This window comes from Oculina patagonica, chromosome 7 (assembly GCF_052425735.1).
Source record: "Oculina patagonica isolate OP01 chromosome 7, crgOcupat, whole genome shotgun sequence".
In the NCBI taxonomy this organism is placed as follows: Eukaryota; Metazoa; Cnidaria; class Anthozoa; order Scleractinia; family Oculinidae; genus Oculina; species Oculina patagonica.
In genome coordinates, this window is record NC_135764.1 from 10658524 (window position 1) to 10674796 (window position 16273).

Sequence of the window (16273 nt, forward strand, 5' to 3'; positions counted from 1 at the left end):
TCGTTTTTTTCCTAATGAATTATTCAGTTATGTTCGTTTTATAATTTTGTGGGGGCGTTTTTCGGCCCCCCCTTTTAAATTATCGTTTCTGTATAGAAATGTTTTTTTTTTGTTTTTTTTTGGTTTTTTTTTGGTTGTTGTTTTTCGGGCGGGACGGGAAAGAAGAAAAAAAAAACGGGGGGGGTATATTCTATACTTTGACTTAGAGATATGTGATTCAATTAAAACTGCCACATGCGTGGCCACTTTTTTCAACTCATTTGTATTGAATTCTAGCCTTCTTAACCCTTCGAAAGCCCTCTTCAAGCAAAACTCGTGTCAAAGGTCTTTTTATCCTAGGAACGTGCATCGATATAAAAATAATCATAGTTATTCTAAACATCTGAATACAACGAAAATTAAAATAAAAGAATGAAATCAATACAGTCGCCGTTAAATTTATATTTCGGAAACTATGTCATCCTTTTTGTTCGTTTCCAGTGCACGGTGGCTGGGGCCCGTGGGGTGCATGGAGTACTTGTACGAAGACGTGCGGCTCTGGGACACAGACCCAAGAACGCAGATGCGATACTCCCAGACCAGAACATGGCGGAAGGACGTGTGTGGGATCCAGGCAGCAATCACGAACATGCAATACCAGGAAATGTCCAGGTGTGGAAAATGAAATTTTCGTTTTTTTAAACTACCGAATCGCTTACTCGCGGCATTTTGATGTGCCACTCACTGATTGAGATAGCAGTTTTACTTACCTATAAAATGTTGAATAATCCTTCATAGAAAGAGTCGATGTTTGCAGCTCAATGATCGCAATTTTATACTTGTTTATAAAAATTTACAAGTACAACAGAGATAGTAATATTAAGCGAATGAAACCGGCCAACGTTAAATCTACATTTCGCAAACGGATTTAGTGATCTTAAAGATTTCAATGTTATCAATGCCTCTGGATAAAAGTCCGTTGCAGTTTACTCCAAGAATAATGTACGGTTGCCTCACCTTTTGGCAATTCAACTATTGCCTCAACTTATTGACAGTTGTTGAAGCACTGTGAATGTAAAGCTTGTCCAAACAACGCGAGCGATAAGGTGAATAGTAGCCGGGGCTCAAATTAAGAACCACGCCATCCCATCCAGACTTACTGAACATGAAGTCCTTGCGTCTCCCCGTTTTTTGCAATCCTTGTGATTGTTGGGTATTAACTGACGTTTGTTTTCATTTTTTAGGTGCAGCTCCTTCTCCAGCAGACATCGTCTTTCTTCTAGACACCTCAAACGGCGTCACCCAAAGCGACCTCAGACAACAGAAGGACTTCGCGAAACTCATGGCCAAACAGTTCGGCGTTGCTCCTACCTCCTCCCACGCGGCAGTGATTAGTTACAGTGACAGGCCACGACTGATTGGCGGATTTTACGATCACCTTATGGGCAAAAGCTTTGATGACATCGTGGACTCCACGACCCTTACTGGAGGAAGAAGAAACATCGAGGAAGCTCTGAAGCAAACACAAAGACTCCTTACTAGTGCACGCCCCACCGTTCCCTACGTGGTGTTCCTCATAACATACGGTCAGCAAGCGCGCGAACTTGGATCACAACGACTCACAGAGATGGTACAAAGTGTCAGGGACATGGGTGCTACCTTGTATGTCGTTGGCGTGGGTGTCGATGACAATGATCCACAGTTGCAACCGGTTGTGAAGAGACCGGGTGACTTCTTCGAGATCCCATCTTCCAGTGATTTAAGTTCCCATGTTCCATCCATTGCTTATTACGTTGTTTCCAGAACTGGTAAGCTTATTAAAAGTATCTCTTTTTATTTTTTCTGAATCGTGTGAGAACAGCTCCAGCGTTCTATTACTTCCTTTTCCAGTTTACAATATATTGCAGTATATTTTAAATCTGGCTAATCTAGACACTTTTACTTCTTTATTTCTGTATCGAACTAGTAGAAGACTGCCTTTTAAAGTTTGAAAGAAGTGCAAAGTACCGCGAATGACAAAATCTCACACGCGCGCGCATTGTCACAATAGTTCTTTTGTAGTTATACCCAAAAAAATAAACCAATATCTTTTGACTTATAACAATGTGGACCATAATGGTCGTTTAACATTTTGTATGTTATAGACCAATGCTAATGCCAACTCGCCAAAACTTGAGCTCGGTTGACCTGTCAAAAATTAAGGTTATTACTATACAATTAGTTAAATCTTCTCTAGCCTCGAGTTCCATTAGTTTTAGCGATATTCTTTTAATGTTCTATTTACTAAATGCATTTTCATGTCTTTTCCGATTTTAATACTAGTTTGTTTGCGGCAACCAAAGAAATCATGCCAAAACATTAACTAGTTTTTTGTGTAATATTAATAAAACAAATTCCTTACTGATTGATGGTCATGCTTTCATGCCGGCAGATACTTTTGTTCCAAAAGATTACAAAGCTGAAGTTATCTACGTTGTGGACTCGTCGTCGCTCGTAGGACCGGAAAACTATCGGACAGAAAAAGAATTTGTCAAAGCTTTGGCGCGAGTGTTTAAACACAGCCCCACCAATACGCAGTCATCAGTCATCATATTCGATTCCTTCTTTGAAACTCCAATCCGCATGGGAAGTTATCGAGAACTTGGCCGTTTTTCGGAAGCTGTCGACAATCTTCGATACCTTGGCGGCCCCAGCAGCCAACTTAGCTTCGCTCTGACATTTGCAGCGAGAGGATTTTCACCTAATCGACCCGATGTTCCTAAAATCATTATCGTGCTTACAAACAAGGATCCACCAAACAGAGGGTCAATTGATTCACTAGCCGCCTTTCTTCGTCGGGAGGGCACGATCGTAAATGTCATTGGTGTTGGAAACAAAGCCAATTTTCCAAACCTTCGCCGATTGGTCGTTCGACCCGAGGACATGTTCACGCCGAAGACCTTTGATAATATGATGAGCTACGTTCCATCAGTTGCTTCGAATATTTTAGCAAGTAAGTTAAAACGTATTTCGACCCCTTGTTTCCCCCCCCCCCCCCACGTATTTGTCGATAAACGAACGTATTTGAGGTAGAAGGAGAGACATTTTTCACAAGAGCAGATAAAAAAAAAACTAGTGATCGTTACTGGCCTATCACAAAAAAGTAAGAAAGCATGGGACCAATGAGAACTCGGCACAAGTGCGGATAATATAACACTAGTTTTATGAACTAATTATAGAGGTCAGAAAACGCAAAGTTTACCAACCACAAAATAGTATTTTATGGTTAATAAAAATCAAACAAGTGCCTTAAACTAAGGTTTCAATTTGTAATTTCTGTTCACAGTGACAACTGCACCCACTACTGCTCCAGCCACGACAACGAAGGTTAGTTTGGTGTTATTTTGTAATTGATTATGCTGTTCTTTTAAACCACTGTTTCTTTCAAATATGTGTACAAAAATCGTAAGTTTTTATATCAATGCCTATGACTATTAAAACCTGTGACTTTAAGTCCCAGTTTGCTATTATTCATTTAAACACTCGCCTTACTACTTCCACCACATCTTTTGCCGCCAATACCACAGCGGGAATTACAAGTTTATACATAAAGCAGTAACTGTTCTTTTTTTTTTAATTATAGTACTTCATATAACTTTCTTATAATGGGGCTAAAACTATGATAAACAAAGGACAGTTACGCGTTTCGACCCCAGAAGACGTTTCCGGCGATGTGTATAACATTATTGTCTATTTGCTTCATTTAGACTCTCCACCAGTGTGACTTCGGAGGTTACTACACCCCCACCACAAACCACACCCTCAATTTTACCACAGCCCCTCCTCAAACCACACCCTCTGTACAAACAACGCCGTCGGTACAAACCACACCCGAAGCAGTAACTACACCTTCAGTAATAACAACAGCCTCGACACCTTCAACGCCCACAACACCATGTAAGTAATTTTGGCGTGCTTTTTGAGTTGTGACTATTGACTGAAAACAAAGAGCATCTAGGTGAATATGATTTACGTTGTGAACCCAACAATCTTTGATACGCTGACCGAAACTCTTCTTGAAATGTTTTTTTTTTTAACATTTGCTTTAATTATATAAACAATATGCCTCCTCGTGCTATTTACGAGAAACAAAATGTGGCAGAGAAGAGAATGAAAACAGTCACCCGAAACGAACACCGTCGGGGCCGGCTCCAACTGTCTGTTTAGAGAGGTGTCCGTCTATAGGGAGTTCAGTACAGTAAAATGACTGCAAAACGGAGGGAGGGGACCAATACCAGGTGTCCGTCTTAAAGAGGTGTCCTTCTTATAGAGGTGTCAGTTAAAAGAGAGTTGACTGTAAACCTCTAGCTATCATTAGTGCATTTGTTTGTTTTGTCAGCCTGTTTTTGTTGTTTTTGTTTTGGCCAAATTCACTAAACCATCCTTTGATTTAACTCGAGTTTTTTTGAAGCCAGGATTAGATTTAACGTATTGTTTTCGCCTTCATGATCTAGCCAGTATTGGTTTATCAACCACTTGATAATTTTTCAGTTCTGCCAACAACACCACCAAAGAAGACTGGTGCTTGTCCAGTAAAATATACCACACCCTGTCCGGGAGATCACCTGTGTGAACACGACCGACAGTGCCCGGCGGACGAAAAGTGCTGCAAACACTCTTGTGGATTTTTGTCTTGTACTAAGAGTAAGTTGGCAGTCTTCTGTTTCCTTGCATGTTAGACGTAGATGAACAACGGAAAGTATTATGTAAATTTGTTAGACCCAAAATCGAAACCAAGCCCCTTAGATATGGTTAGACACAAAAGCGAAACCAAGCCCTTGAAAAAAAAAATACAGTAGAAAAGGTAGGACAAGTTGGCAATAGCACATGAACTATTTGGTCCTTGCACGCAGACAAACGAATAGCCAGGCAGGTACACTGGCAGACCGGCAGACAGACAAGAAAGCAGGTAGATAGGCAGGCAGGCTGTTACATTTTTGCACTTGTCCACCCATGGACAAATAATTCCTCGAAAGTATTTTCCACCAGTTGTGTTTCTATTGGAATTTTACAATATCGTGCATTTTGTCGTTCTTCTTCTCTAAAAACCACACACAGCTAAATACCCTTTTCGAAAATAACGGAAAGGAAAACTGCGAACAGTTTTAATGGGTTGTTGCACAAATTAAACTGAACACCTTAACTGTTAAAACTCTTATTTCCCTATGAACAGTGGTACAACCCAACAAACCCGGGTCTTGTCCTTACATTCCACGACCAACTTCATGTTCATCTCGACCAAGGGAGTGCAATATTGATATCGACTGCAGTGGAGACCTCAAATGCTGTGACAACGGCTGTGGGAAGATCTGCGTGTCCACCGACTACACCCCACCACCCATCGGTAAGCACACTGTCATTCTGAGCGAAAGTATTTTTTTCTTTCAGGTAAATTTGCCCTCGTACTTAAGAAATATGCCCATATTACTTTTCCATGTCGTTTTAGCCATTATTTACGTCTTGTATTTTATTGCAGATTTCCTGAAGGACAAATGTCCGCCATATTCGCCTAACAGGCAATGTCCCAGCTCAGTTCAAGATGAATGTACATGCGATTCTGACTGTGATAAAGATGATGGCTACAAGTGCTGCTTTGATGGCTGCCGACGATTCTGCAGAAAGAAAGCTGGTAGGCGAAGCTAAGTTGTAGTTATATCGAATCGTAGCTTTTTGTTACGACGCTTCAGCAGCATATCAGGCGAGTTTGGTTAAGCTGTGGTTCGTATTTTGACGAAACGACGAGAGCCAAGTGGTTTGCCCACGAGGCAGGGGTTTAAAGGAGCTACGTCACAGACAACACATTTTCAAAAAATTGGCAAATGTTGTCAAATTTTTCATGCATAATCCGTCTTAATCTTTGTCAGTCGAGACCGACCTTGTTTATTTTGGGTTCTTTATTTTTCTGTTGGTGTTTTCCACAAAAGAAAACTATTATTTTGAGGTTTCCTTCAATTTGAAAGTAAAAAAGAAAAATGACTTGAAATACCATAACTTAGCTCCTATTAGGTATTAACTTTTTCAAATTCGACCAAACTTTCGGATGAATACTAAAGGAAATTAGGACAATGCAAAAGGCTCCTGATTGGCTTATTGCGAATTTTGTTACGGTACTTTGCAAAAACAGCTGTAAGATGAATACCTGTAAAATCCTGTAAGATGAATACCTGTAAAATCAAGTCCAACGTGGGAGACCACTACTATACTTTGCCGCCTTTTATTAGTCTTATTTTATTCTTCACCTTTCAGGTCAAATATGCACCACCAAAGTGGACATCATATATCTCATGGACTCATCAGGTAGCATTGGCGCCGTTGATTTTGAGAGACAGAAGGACTTCGTTAAAGATCTGGCGCGAATCTTCAGTGTCGGACCAGGGGCCAGCCGTGCTGCTGTGGTCACCTATAATGACTATCCAACCGTTCGTAGCAACTTCGGCGACTTTGATAGCACGGATGAATTTGCAGAAGCCGTTGAAAGCATCAACCAGACTCGAGGACGAACGAGGATTGATCGTGCTCTAGCTAAAACATCGGAGATGTTCGAATCAGCACGGAAAAACGTCCCCAAAGTTTTAATCGCTTTGACAGATGGCTCTCAGACGCCTGACCCAGATGCTATTGCACTCGACGTAGCGAGCCAGAGTTTTCGCGACCAAAACGTAAGGGTTTTTGCGTTGGGAGTCGGACACCAAATAAATGTCACCCAGTTGAGATCCATGGTGGAAAGCAATTCCGATGTATTTCTGGTGGATTCGTTTGTGGATCTTCTTCGCAAGTCGCAGACGATTGCTGAAAAAGCTTGTAGTGAGATTGGTGAGTAATTCATCTATTTTCTATCTATAAAATAAGCAGATACATGGACAGTTTGTTCAACGTTCAATCTGCAGTAAAATCGTATAAACCAGTTGAGCCCGTAGCGGACAATTCAACCAGTTGCAATCTATACAGTAGAATTCCGATTTATCGAACTTCTAGGGGAAACGAAAATTGTTTCGAGAAATCGGGAGTGTCGATAAATCGGGGGAAAATTTAAAAAAAATTACTATCCAGGAAACGAAAACTTGTTCGAGAAATCGGGGGTTCGGAAAACCGGGGGTGGGGAAAAAGGGGTTTTTAATTTTTTTTTTTAACTAAATTTTGAAACAATGATAAAAGCATTTTATTAAAACAAAAACGTAAGACAATGCCTTTAGTCGACGATTTTTCTTCCTGACACCTTTATACACAAATTTATAAACATTTTTTTCTGTTTCTCTTTGTTAGTGTCTTCATGTGTCCAAGGTGTCGACGTTGCCTTCTTAATGGACTCTTCCGAAAGCATCACGGACGAAGATTTTGAACGAGAAAAGACAGCTGTAAAGGAGATAGCTCGAAGATTCCTAAGAGCCTCGCCAGACAGTCGAGCTGGTGTCATTATGTACAGCGGCCGACCAGAGCTAAGCATTGACTTTAAAAGTCAAACTTCCTTGGACAACTTTCAGTCTGCGGTAGACGCCCTGACACACACACGCAGTATGACAAGAATAGATCTTGCCCTTCGTTATGCTGCGGAGTCTTTATTTTTAAATCCACGCTCTTCTGTGAGTTCGATTGCTGTGGTTATGACTGACGGGCTGCAAACGCCGGGACCTAGTGTCGAGCCCCTTGGACAGGCTGTGTTACCTCTTCGTTCGAAGGGTGTGCGCGTGCTCGCAGTCGGCGTGGGACCGCGTGTGGACCGGAATGAACTAAAGGACTTGGTAACTAATCAGGATGATGTTTTTCAGATGAGCTCTTTTCAGGAATTGCTCGACAAGTCTAATCAGCTACTAGAAGCAGTCTGTCCTCGTAAGTAAACGGCAAAATAAGCGTTTAAAACATAGATTGGTAACATAGTGGAGGGAGAAGAAACAGTGACCCGCGGAGCACCGCCAGGCAGAGAGACCCGCGAACCGGGCGGCCACACCAACGGGGGGACCGCGGAGGCGGACTCGCGTAAAAAACACCCCCACAAATTCAAGCAGTTGTATGAGGGAAAATTAATACCAGCATGATACAGAGAATTCCGATACTGACGAAGTGCTAGGAGACTGAAATATCTGTTGTCTGGCTTCATTATACCGGGGTCCTGTTCCAGTACACCATACTCAGCTCTTAGTCACTTTGGCTGGGCTGAGAACAACGTTTTACTGGGGGACTCGTTAAAAAGGGGTCGTTAGGATCAGGGTTCATATCTATTGGTAAAATTAGACTAAGAGATGTCCAAACGTTCGAATCGTTGAAGCCAGTGACTTGTTGTTTGTCTCACACCAAAGGAATTTTGTATCAAAATTTTTTCATGACGGACTTCTATTTTATTCTCATTTTTAGCCTAGTTAGATAGCAAAAGTCGTAATGCCGTTTTATAACAACACAACAGGAAGAAAAACGCCCCCCCCAGCGGGGATAAGAAAGAAAAATAAGCAAAGGAGTAGTATTCTACTATTTTTTCACTTGACTCTGAAGATGACTTCCGCTCAGGTTGTCGAAACGTCAGTCACCAACAATAGTTCTTTTCAGAACTACTCTCATCCTGACGATCATACTATACTGATACTCCTGCGTTCAAACCATGTTACTACGTATTCTTCTTGTTGGCGCAGCAATAAAACAAAAACAAGCAAATCATAAATTCGGAAATTCAGTGCTGTAAATTGTTCTTTCTCTCTCCACCAGTGAATTACTTCCCAAGTCAATGTCAAATTTTGAATTTTAACTGAATAAGTGTCATTTTCTTTAATACTGATATTGTTACATATACGATTGCTTCCAAAGAACCATCACAATCTCCCATTATAATAACAACAACAGCAGCAGCACCAACGACAAAGACAAAGACAACGACAGCGGCACCGATAACGACACCAGAAATAACAACGACGCTGCCTCCAACAACTCGTGCAATCACGACACCGATTACCACCGAACCCGACCCGCCGTGTGACGAACTGTTCGACATAGTCTTCGTGATGGACTCGTCACGTAGTATCAACGCGCCGCAATATGAACAGGAGAAAAACTTTGTCAAGAGACTCGCCACTATATTTAATGTCGGAGCAGGAAGCCGAGCAGCAGTGATCATCTACAGTGATGAAACGCAGTTGAAGATAACGTTTGACCAGTACCGAAACTTGGATAATTTCTTGGCGGCAGTCGACGCTTTGCCGTACCTTCAGAGAAGAACCAGAATTGACAAGGCACTTGCCGTGGCCGCACGAGTATTACGGCAGGCCAGGTGAGATTTCTTATGCATTTTCTTTAGTCTCGGTAATTAAAACAAACGTCTTCTTTTACACGCTAATGTAGATACATGATGACGTAGACTAAGAACAAGAGACATCAGTTAAGACTCCCCGATTGGTTGTTACTCGCACTCGAAAGCAACATAGCCGAGCAAAAGCCAATTGGGGAGCCTTTAAAAAATTGTACACAATAATTTTAATCAGTCTAAGGTGGTACGACCCGATATTTATATTTATGTAGAAGCACCTTCCAACTTTAATCGGAGTAAATATCACGTGACAATGATGTCACACTTGTTTTAGCTCTGAATCAAATTTTAGCCCCGCCGTATCCGCATTTTCTCTTGAGATGCTCTGCGCTACTTATACCCCGGGTGTTTGCCTTCTGTTGAGCAAAGTTTTATAAAGAGGAATTTCTACAGGAAGGGTATAATTTGTCGATAAACTAAAGATTTGACTTCGTGGATTCCTGTATTTGTGGTCTTTGTTACAAAATGGGAATGAAGTTTTTCTGATCATCCAAATCCAGGGCATATTTTTAACTTGCGAATAACGTTTATTTATATAATTCTTCGCAGGCCAGGCTTCCCGAAAGCAGTGATCGTTATGACTGATGGACGTCAAACACGTGATCCAGATGCAGTTGAACTCGATATCGCCGCTGACCCTATTCACCGACAAGGAGCGCGTGTACTAGTGGTTGGAATAGGGCCTGAAATTTCACAGAATGAGCTTCGTATGATTGCAAAGGATCCTTCATATGTTTTCAATGTCCAGTCATTTGAGAACTTGAGAAAAGCTACTCGGGATGTGGCTGCTTCTGCATGCATCAACCCAGGTAAGCTATAAGATATTGCCAGTTTAGTGTTTGCAAAATATATTCTTTGATCCTGCTTCTGGTTAAATCTCAAAATTGTGCAAACTCGCTAGAATACCTCCCGGCTTCCCATGGCCCAAAACCTCTCCTTCCAAGCCCCTTACAAGACATATACAACTAGTCTATCTAGACCTGCATTTTGTTAACTGTCGTTACCACTAGTTATTACATTTAATGTTGCTGTCGCTGATGTCGCTGCTCCTCTTCCTGCTGCCGTTGCTATTATTGCTTTTATTGCTATTGTTGCTGGGGTTTCTGTTGTTGCAGTTGGTTTTTGTCGTCGTAAATATTGTTGTTGTTGTTTTTGTTTTTGTTATTGTTGTTGGACAACTTCATCGTCATTTCGAGATATTCTCACTCTTCAGTAACTATATTTATTATTTTCTTTTACTTTACTCCACAGCTGTAACAACAACCACGGCACCAGTTGTTAAACCAGGGATTTGCCCAATCTTCCCACTAAACATAAGATGCGCCGTAACAATCAGCTCCTGCATTTCTGACAGCGATTGTTCTGGAAATTTAAAATGTTGCTATGACAACTGCCGCTTTATTTGTACCCGACCAGACGATGACGGTAATAAAAATTGAACCCATTTTATTGAAACAATATAGTTTTACTACACAAAAGTGAAAACCGCTTTAGTGGCCGGCATAAGGGATCTCCTGTGGGACAATGCTTAGCATGTATCCCAGGAAGTAGAAACGCAATTCACGGTTTAGGCTGACGAAGTAACCTGTTTTACTCAATGCGTCATTTCATAGACTATAAATCAGTGATTTGTTATTGACAGGCAATTTTGCAGTTAGGTATATTACATTGTAATGGGACTGTTTATCTTAACTGGCCATTCCCCAGCAGAGGAGAATGAATAACTCGGCTAACGGAGCTAAAGATCAATACTCAAAATACAGTCAATCACTTAATGTTTAGGTTTTTCTCTACAGGAATAGCAACGACGACTGCTCCCTTGGGTTACTGCCCAGTGATAACGGATCCACCTGGTGGCTCCTGTTCTTCTTTTACCAGTACCTGCTTGTCTGATGAACAGTGTTCCTCCGGCTCCCGGTGCTGTTACGACGGCTGTAGATTTACATGTATACTGACCTTGGGCGGAATTACCGGTTAGTGCATAGTGATGATGATGATGATGATGATGATGAATCACGATTATGATGAATCATGATTATGATCATGATGTCGTTGTTGTTGTTGTCATTTTTGCTTTTGACCAACTGTAAACTCTTTGGTACTCAATCAGGTATCTACCGGAGGAGATTGCGCTTGTAATTGCCCAATCAGGGACAGCTCGAACCCTGAGAGCGTTGTTGTTCAGCTTGACGTTGTTGCTATCAATACACGGCATATCACTAAGTAAATTCACAGTTGTGGATTCTTTCTGGGGGAAGAGGGCCCCACGGCTAGGCCCAATCCATTCCCATTGTTAATCTGGTTAAGAACGGCAACGTCGTTTCCAGATCAAACAATTGCGCACGAATTTTGCAACCATTTTTCAATTCTATTTTTAAACCAGGGAGTAGGCACAAGACAGGAATAGGGACAGATGAAGAAAGGAAATAGCCACATTTTAAAACCACACCCTGTTTTATGTCTACAGGACCCACAACTCCACTTATACCAACCACCACTGCTGCTCCAACATGCGCACAAGCATTTGACCTGGGAATCGCCATGGACTCATCTGGCTCCATACGAGATGCTAACTACCAAAGAGAGAGGAACTTCGTTAAGGGATTAGCCGACAGAGTGGTCGTCGGTCCTCAAAACGTGCAACTTGGCCTTATCGTTTTCAGTGACGTACCCATCCTTTCCATCAGATTTGGCACGCTTAAAAGCACCGACCGTTCCTCCTTTGCTACTGCTGTAGACGGTGTACCCTACCTTCGTGGTCGCACTCGCATAGACAGCGCGCTTGAGACCGCTGCCAACAACTTATTTCCTGAAGGACGTCAAAGCCTTGCACCTCAGGTCTTGTTGTTGATAACTGACGGCCGTCAATCAAACGATCCTGGGTCTGTGGAGTTGGTTGATGCTGTGCAACCGTTGCGTGATCAGGGTATTAAGGTAGTTGTGTGTTTGATTATACCTTTGCTTCTCACTATTAATCTTTGAAAACCGAACGACACAGAAGAGTGTGATCTGTCTTGACAATTGTGAGTTGAATAAATGTTGGATGAAACTTTATGTTATCAATATCGTTAGAACGGTTTTCACTTAAGTGTCGAAAGTAATTCGTGTTTGCTTTGGTTTTGCATCACTGTGCTTAGTGATTGGTTAAAAAATTCGCGCCACATTCTTAACCAATCAGATGTGAAACCAAAACCAATTGTGGCTTGCTCACACACGTTTTTCCGCGTTTTGCGTCATCTAACTGTATCAATAGGTTATCTGTGTATTTGTGATTGGCCAGAATGATTACTTTCGTGTTGATTTTACGACAGTCAATTGAAATCTTCTCTATAGTAGTTTTATTATACATAGTGGAACTCCGCCTAAGATAGAGTAAGGTTAAGGTCTGCCAAGTGCCCTATCAGGCCGGCTTTTATTTCCCGTTTTCGTAACGTGTAAAAGCTAGGAGTATCTCTTTCAATCAATTCAGGGAACCTAGTGCATAGCAGAGTAACACCCAGTATTTAATTCACCGGTGCCAATTTATACACCTGGGTGGAGAGAGACACTATCGGAGTAAAGTGTCTTGCACAAGAACACAACACAATAAGCCCGGCCAGGGCTCGAACACTGACTGCTCGATTCGGGGCCCAGCGTTCTATTAAACCACCGCCTTACCGTCTTACCGCCTATCATGGTCAGATAGATCGATCCCGGTGGAACACTCCTGTCTTAATCACTACCCACCGCTCAACCAGTAATTGTAACCTGAAGCAGTAACTATATGGATATCGCGCAGAAATGTAACGAATTGCGCAAAACAAACGTCTCCATGCTGTCAACTCAATAAAAATCATTTTTCAGGTCATCGTTGTTGGTATTGGAAATGATGTCGATGAAGACGAGTTGAAGTCCATAGTACAGAACCCGGAAGATGACCTCTTCCTTGTTGCGTCATTCCTGGAATTAAGACCGTTACTGGATAACAAGAGGCTTAGTGATGCGCTATGTTTAACAACACGTAAGTAGAAGGAGCTAATCACAGCTAGCTTATTATAGCTGAACACTTAAGCCTGTCTTTTTTGCACATAGTCTTTAATTTGAAGATGACAAAAGTAAATTAACCGCCTTAGCGAATTGGGAAAACCTGACGTTTTTGAGCGTTACCCCTTCGTCCGGAAGCAGTATTTTGCTCCGACGAAGGGATAAGCTCGAAAACCAACTTTTCCAAATTCGCTGCCGCGTAATGTCGTTTCTTTATTCCTTTCATTCTATTACAAGAAAAAGAAACAAAAGAACCATGTCACTCAAATTTTCTGTTCATTTTTTCTTGCAGAAGGGCGCCTCCGGAGAAATCGGTCGTGAGAGAAGAAGGAATAATGCTGATATATATGATGTAGTTTAAAATATAGGTAACATAACATACAAACGTTCTTTTTTTATCTAAATACGAATTTATCTTACAAGGGAACAATGTTTTTTGTTCCGCGAAGAACGCTTTTAGAATTTTTTCGCTTTTAACTTATGTATTTTATCTTATACAACAATAATCCATTTTTGAAACTAGCAAAGGACAAGGGAAGTATCAAAACTTCATTAAAAATAGATGAGCTACAGACATTGGTTAGGCGCATAAAGGGCATGTCACAGTTAGAAGGTTTAGAAGGCGACATGTAGATAAAATGTGATCAAACAATACATGTCTCCCCTAACCATTCTGTAGAGATTGTTTTTTGTTTGCTTGTTTATCTGCTTGTTTACCTGAAGCAGCTCCATTGTAAGTCATTTAGTCCTGCTTAGTCAAGTATAGAACTGAAAGCTGTTCTTTCAACATCCGTTGAGGAATTTGTTTTACTTAAAGTTCAAATTCATCTGAAGCAACTAGAGCGACATTCTAAAATATCTGGAAATAAAGCTCTATCATATTAAAAAAAACTTTGTGTCGATATCGTTTTGTTGTGATTCACCCCGTGCTTGTACTCGGCAAAACCTAGCCTGCAGTGCAGGCGTTTTCCGTGGGCGTGCGTTGTACTAGTCTGCGATCGAGTAGATTCGCCGGCATGTTGGATGAGGGTAGAGAGAGGTCTTTTCAGCCTAACTTCTTCTACCCTAGGACACGTTTCTCCTATCCCCAATCCTCTCCCGAGTGAAAATCCAAGATGGCGCCCGATCAAAATGCGTTCGAATATGCTCACTAAATACGCGCTTGCAGGCTAGGCAAAACCGCAAAGGACTGTTCGGCGACTCACCCTAAACCACCCCCCCCCCCCCACCCTCCCCCCGCCCTCCTCACACTCTTCCGACTCCACAACCAAACTTTGATTGATGCAAGTACTCTTTGTGTTTACTCGCCAGGACCTATTAAACCACTCCCTTATTTACTTTTATATTTAAAGATGAATTCCAGTCCGTACTGCGCAATCTCGGCTGCAATGTTTATGTGAGCCCACACGAAGGGAATGTTTACAAGCAAAACCAAAAATTCCACGACAAACTTTTTTACCATTTTACTTCATGTCGAAGACAGCAGAGCGAGCGCCGCAAAAAGAAGAAGCAAAAAAGCACAAGCCACAAAACCTAACACTTATTAACGCCAGATATCGCTTGCAGAACAATTCATAAGCTAACGAGTAGAAAAATCTTGAGACTTTGCTACTTTCAAACCGACTTTTCAGCTCATCGGAAATTCTTTGACCGAAAGCACCGGGGGGAGCGACGCGGGTAAAACGAATCTGTAATGGCGGACTAAAAAACGTCATGTATGCTGTCACCGAAGTGTAACGTTTCAACGAATTCAAAACAAAAACGTAAACAAACCCCGAGTCTGCGCAGTACGGACTGGAAATCAGCTTTAACAAATACGCTGCTTCTATAAATTTCGCATTGTGAAAAATACATTCCTTTGATTAAAATATTTGTGATTTTGAAGCGTTTGACTCAGAGCGAGTATTGGATATATATCCACGTTGCAAAACAGAAACTTTTAACATGCAGAATTATTATTGAAGGACAATAATCAAAATTATTCATTCAATGTTTAAGATAGCCGTGGATCAAGCAAACCTCCGATATTGATGTTACTCGTGTGATTATTATTCTAGCCTGCACAGCAGTCGTTTCCTTGGCAAGCGCGTGGAACGAACGAATCGTGCGAGCGAGCGAGCGAGCGAGCGAAAAAACGTGGAGAAGCTAGCGAGCGAACCAACCAACCAACAAGCGCGCCTGGGAAGGGGAAAAAAGGGGGAGAAGGGGTATCCAAACCTTTACTCTTGCTACGCTTTTTAACCCCGAACGCAATTATAACTTAGCCGCCCATTTTAAAGCTTTATTGATTCCCATTGCTTGTGAGGACCTTCTCGTGTCGCGTTCCCCTCGAGCTGTCTCACTCATCGCATGGTACTACACGTCCCCCTCGAGTTGCGTCTCGTTTCTCTTGTGTAAGAATGCTTTGAATAGTGATCTCTTCTTGACTCTACACCCTCAATTGGTAAAAGTTTAATTCCCGGGTATCACGGCTTTAACATGGACAAAAGTAACGAAAAAAGTTCAACTGCTTGAGAGTGAGCTTTTTATGGCAAATGCTTGCAGTTTCTCACAACACGCGTCTTTAACGTGGGCGCGAAACACGCGTGTCGATAGAAACTGCGAGGATTTGCGAAACGCGTGTCAAACGTGGGCGTGGTCAGCCGATGACTCGTGTGTTGCTAGAGTGTCTATCTTAGTACTTGAAGTAAGAAACTTCTGCTTCTGTTCATTAATTACAAACAAAGAGACCCTTGAACCTTTGGCCTTTCTGCCAGATGGCTCGTGTCTCGCGCCTGGCGGTCTACCGCAGAAGTTAAGCTAAATAGTTTGTTGTGCGGGTATGTTAGGTTCACGTTTTCTCGAAAATTCAGCTATTGATTTTGTGTGTTGTCGCCTTACTTTCTTCCTCGGAAACGCAGTGTGACCACCGGATGTTGTGAGTCAGCAAAAGGGCTTCGAACG

The 16273-nt window shown here is 41.8% G+C and overlaps 2 protein-coding genes across 2 annotated transcripts in view; both read left to right on the forward strand.

The window, feature by feature from the left end:
- Positions 1 to 4646, forward strand: part of LOC144660673 (uncharacterized) — a 69134-nt gene extending 64488 nt beyond the window's left edge. Inside the window, 6 exon segments of the mRNA XM_078521358.1 lie at positions 481 to 651; positions 1224 to 1787; positions 2411 to 2971; positions 3305 to 3356; positions 3738 to 3915; positions 4510 to 4646. Coding sequence (XP_078377484.1) covers positions 481 to 651; positions 1224 to 1787; positions 2411 to 2971; positions 3305 to 3356; positions 3738 to 3861 — 1472 coding nt within the window. The 3' untranslated portion in view covers positions 3862 to 3915; positions 4510 to 4646.
- LOC144660684 (collagen alpha-6(VI) chain-like) lies at positions 4532 to 14221 on the forward strand. The gene is made up of 12 exons (XM_078521388.1): positions 4532 to 4662; positions 5192 to 5362; positions 5495 to 5647; positions 6265 to 6831; positions 7282 to 7845; positions 8812 to 9271; positions 9857 to 10116; positions 10559 to 10732; positions 11104 to 11280; positions 11775 to 12241; positions 13151 to 13307; positions 13623 to 14221. Coding segments are annotated over exons 1-12 (3180 nt in total). The 5' UTR covers positions 4532 to 4661; the 3' UTR covers positions 13652 to 14221.
- The last annotated feature ends 2052 nt before the right edge of the window (positions 14222 to 16273 follow it).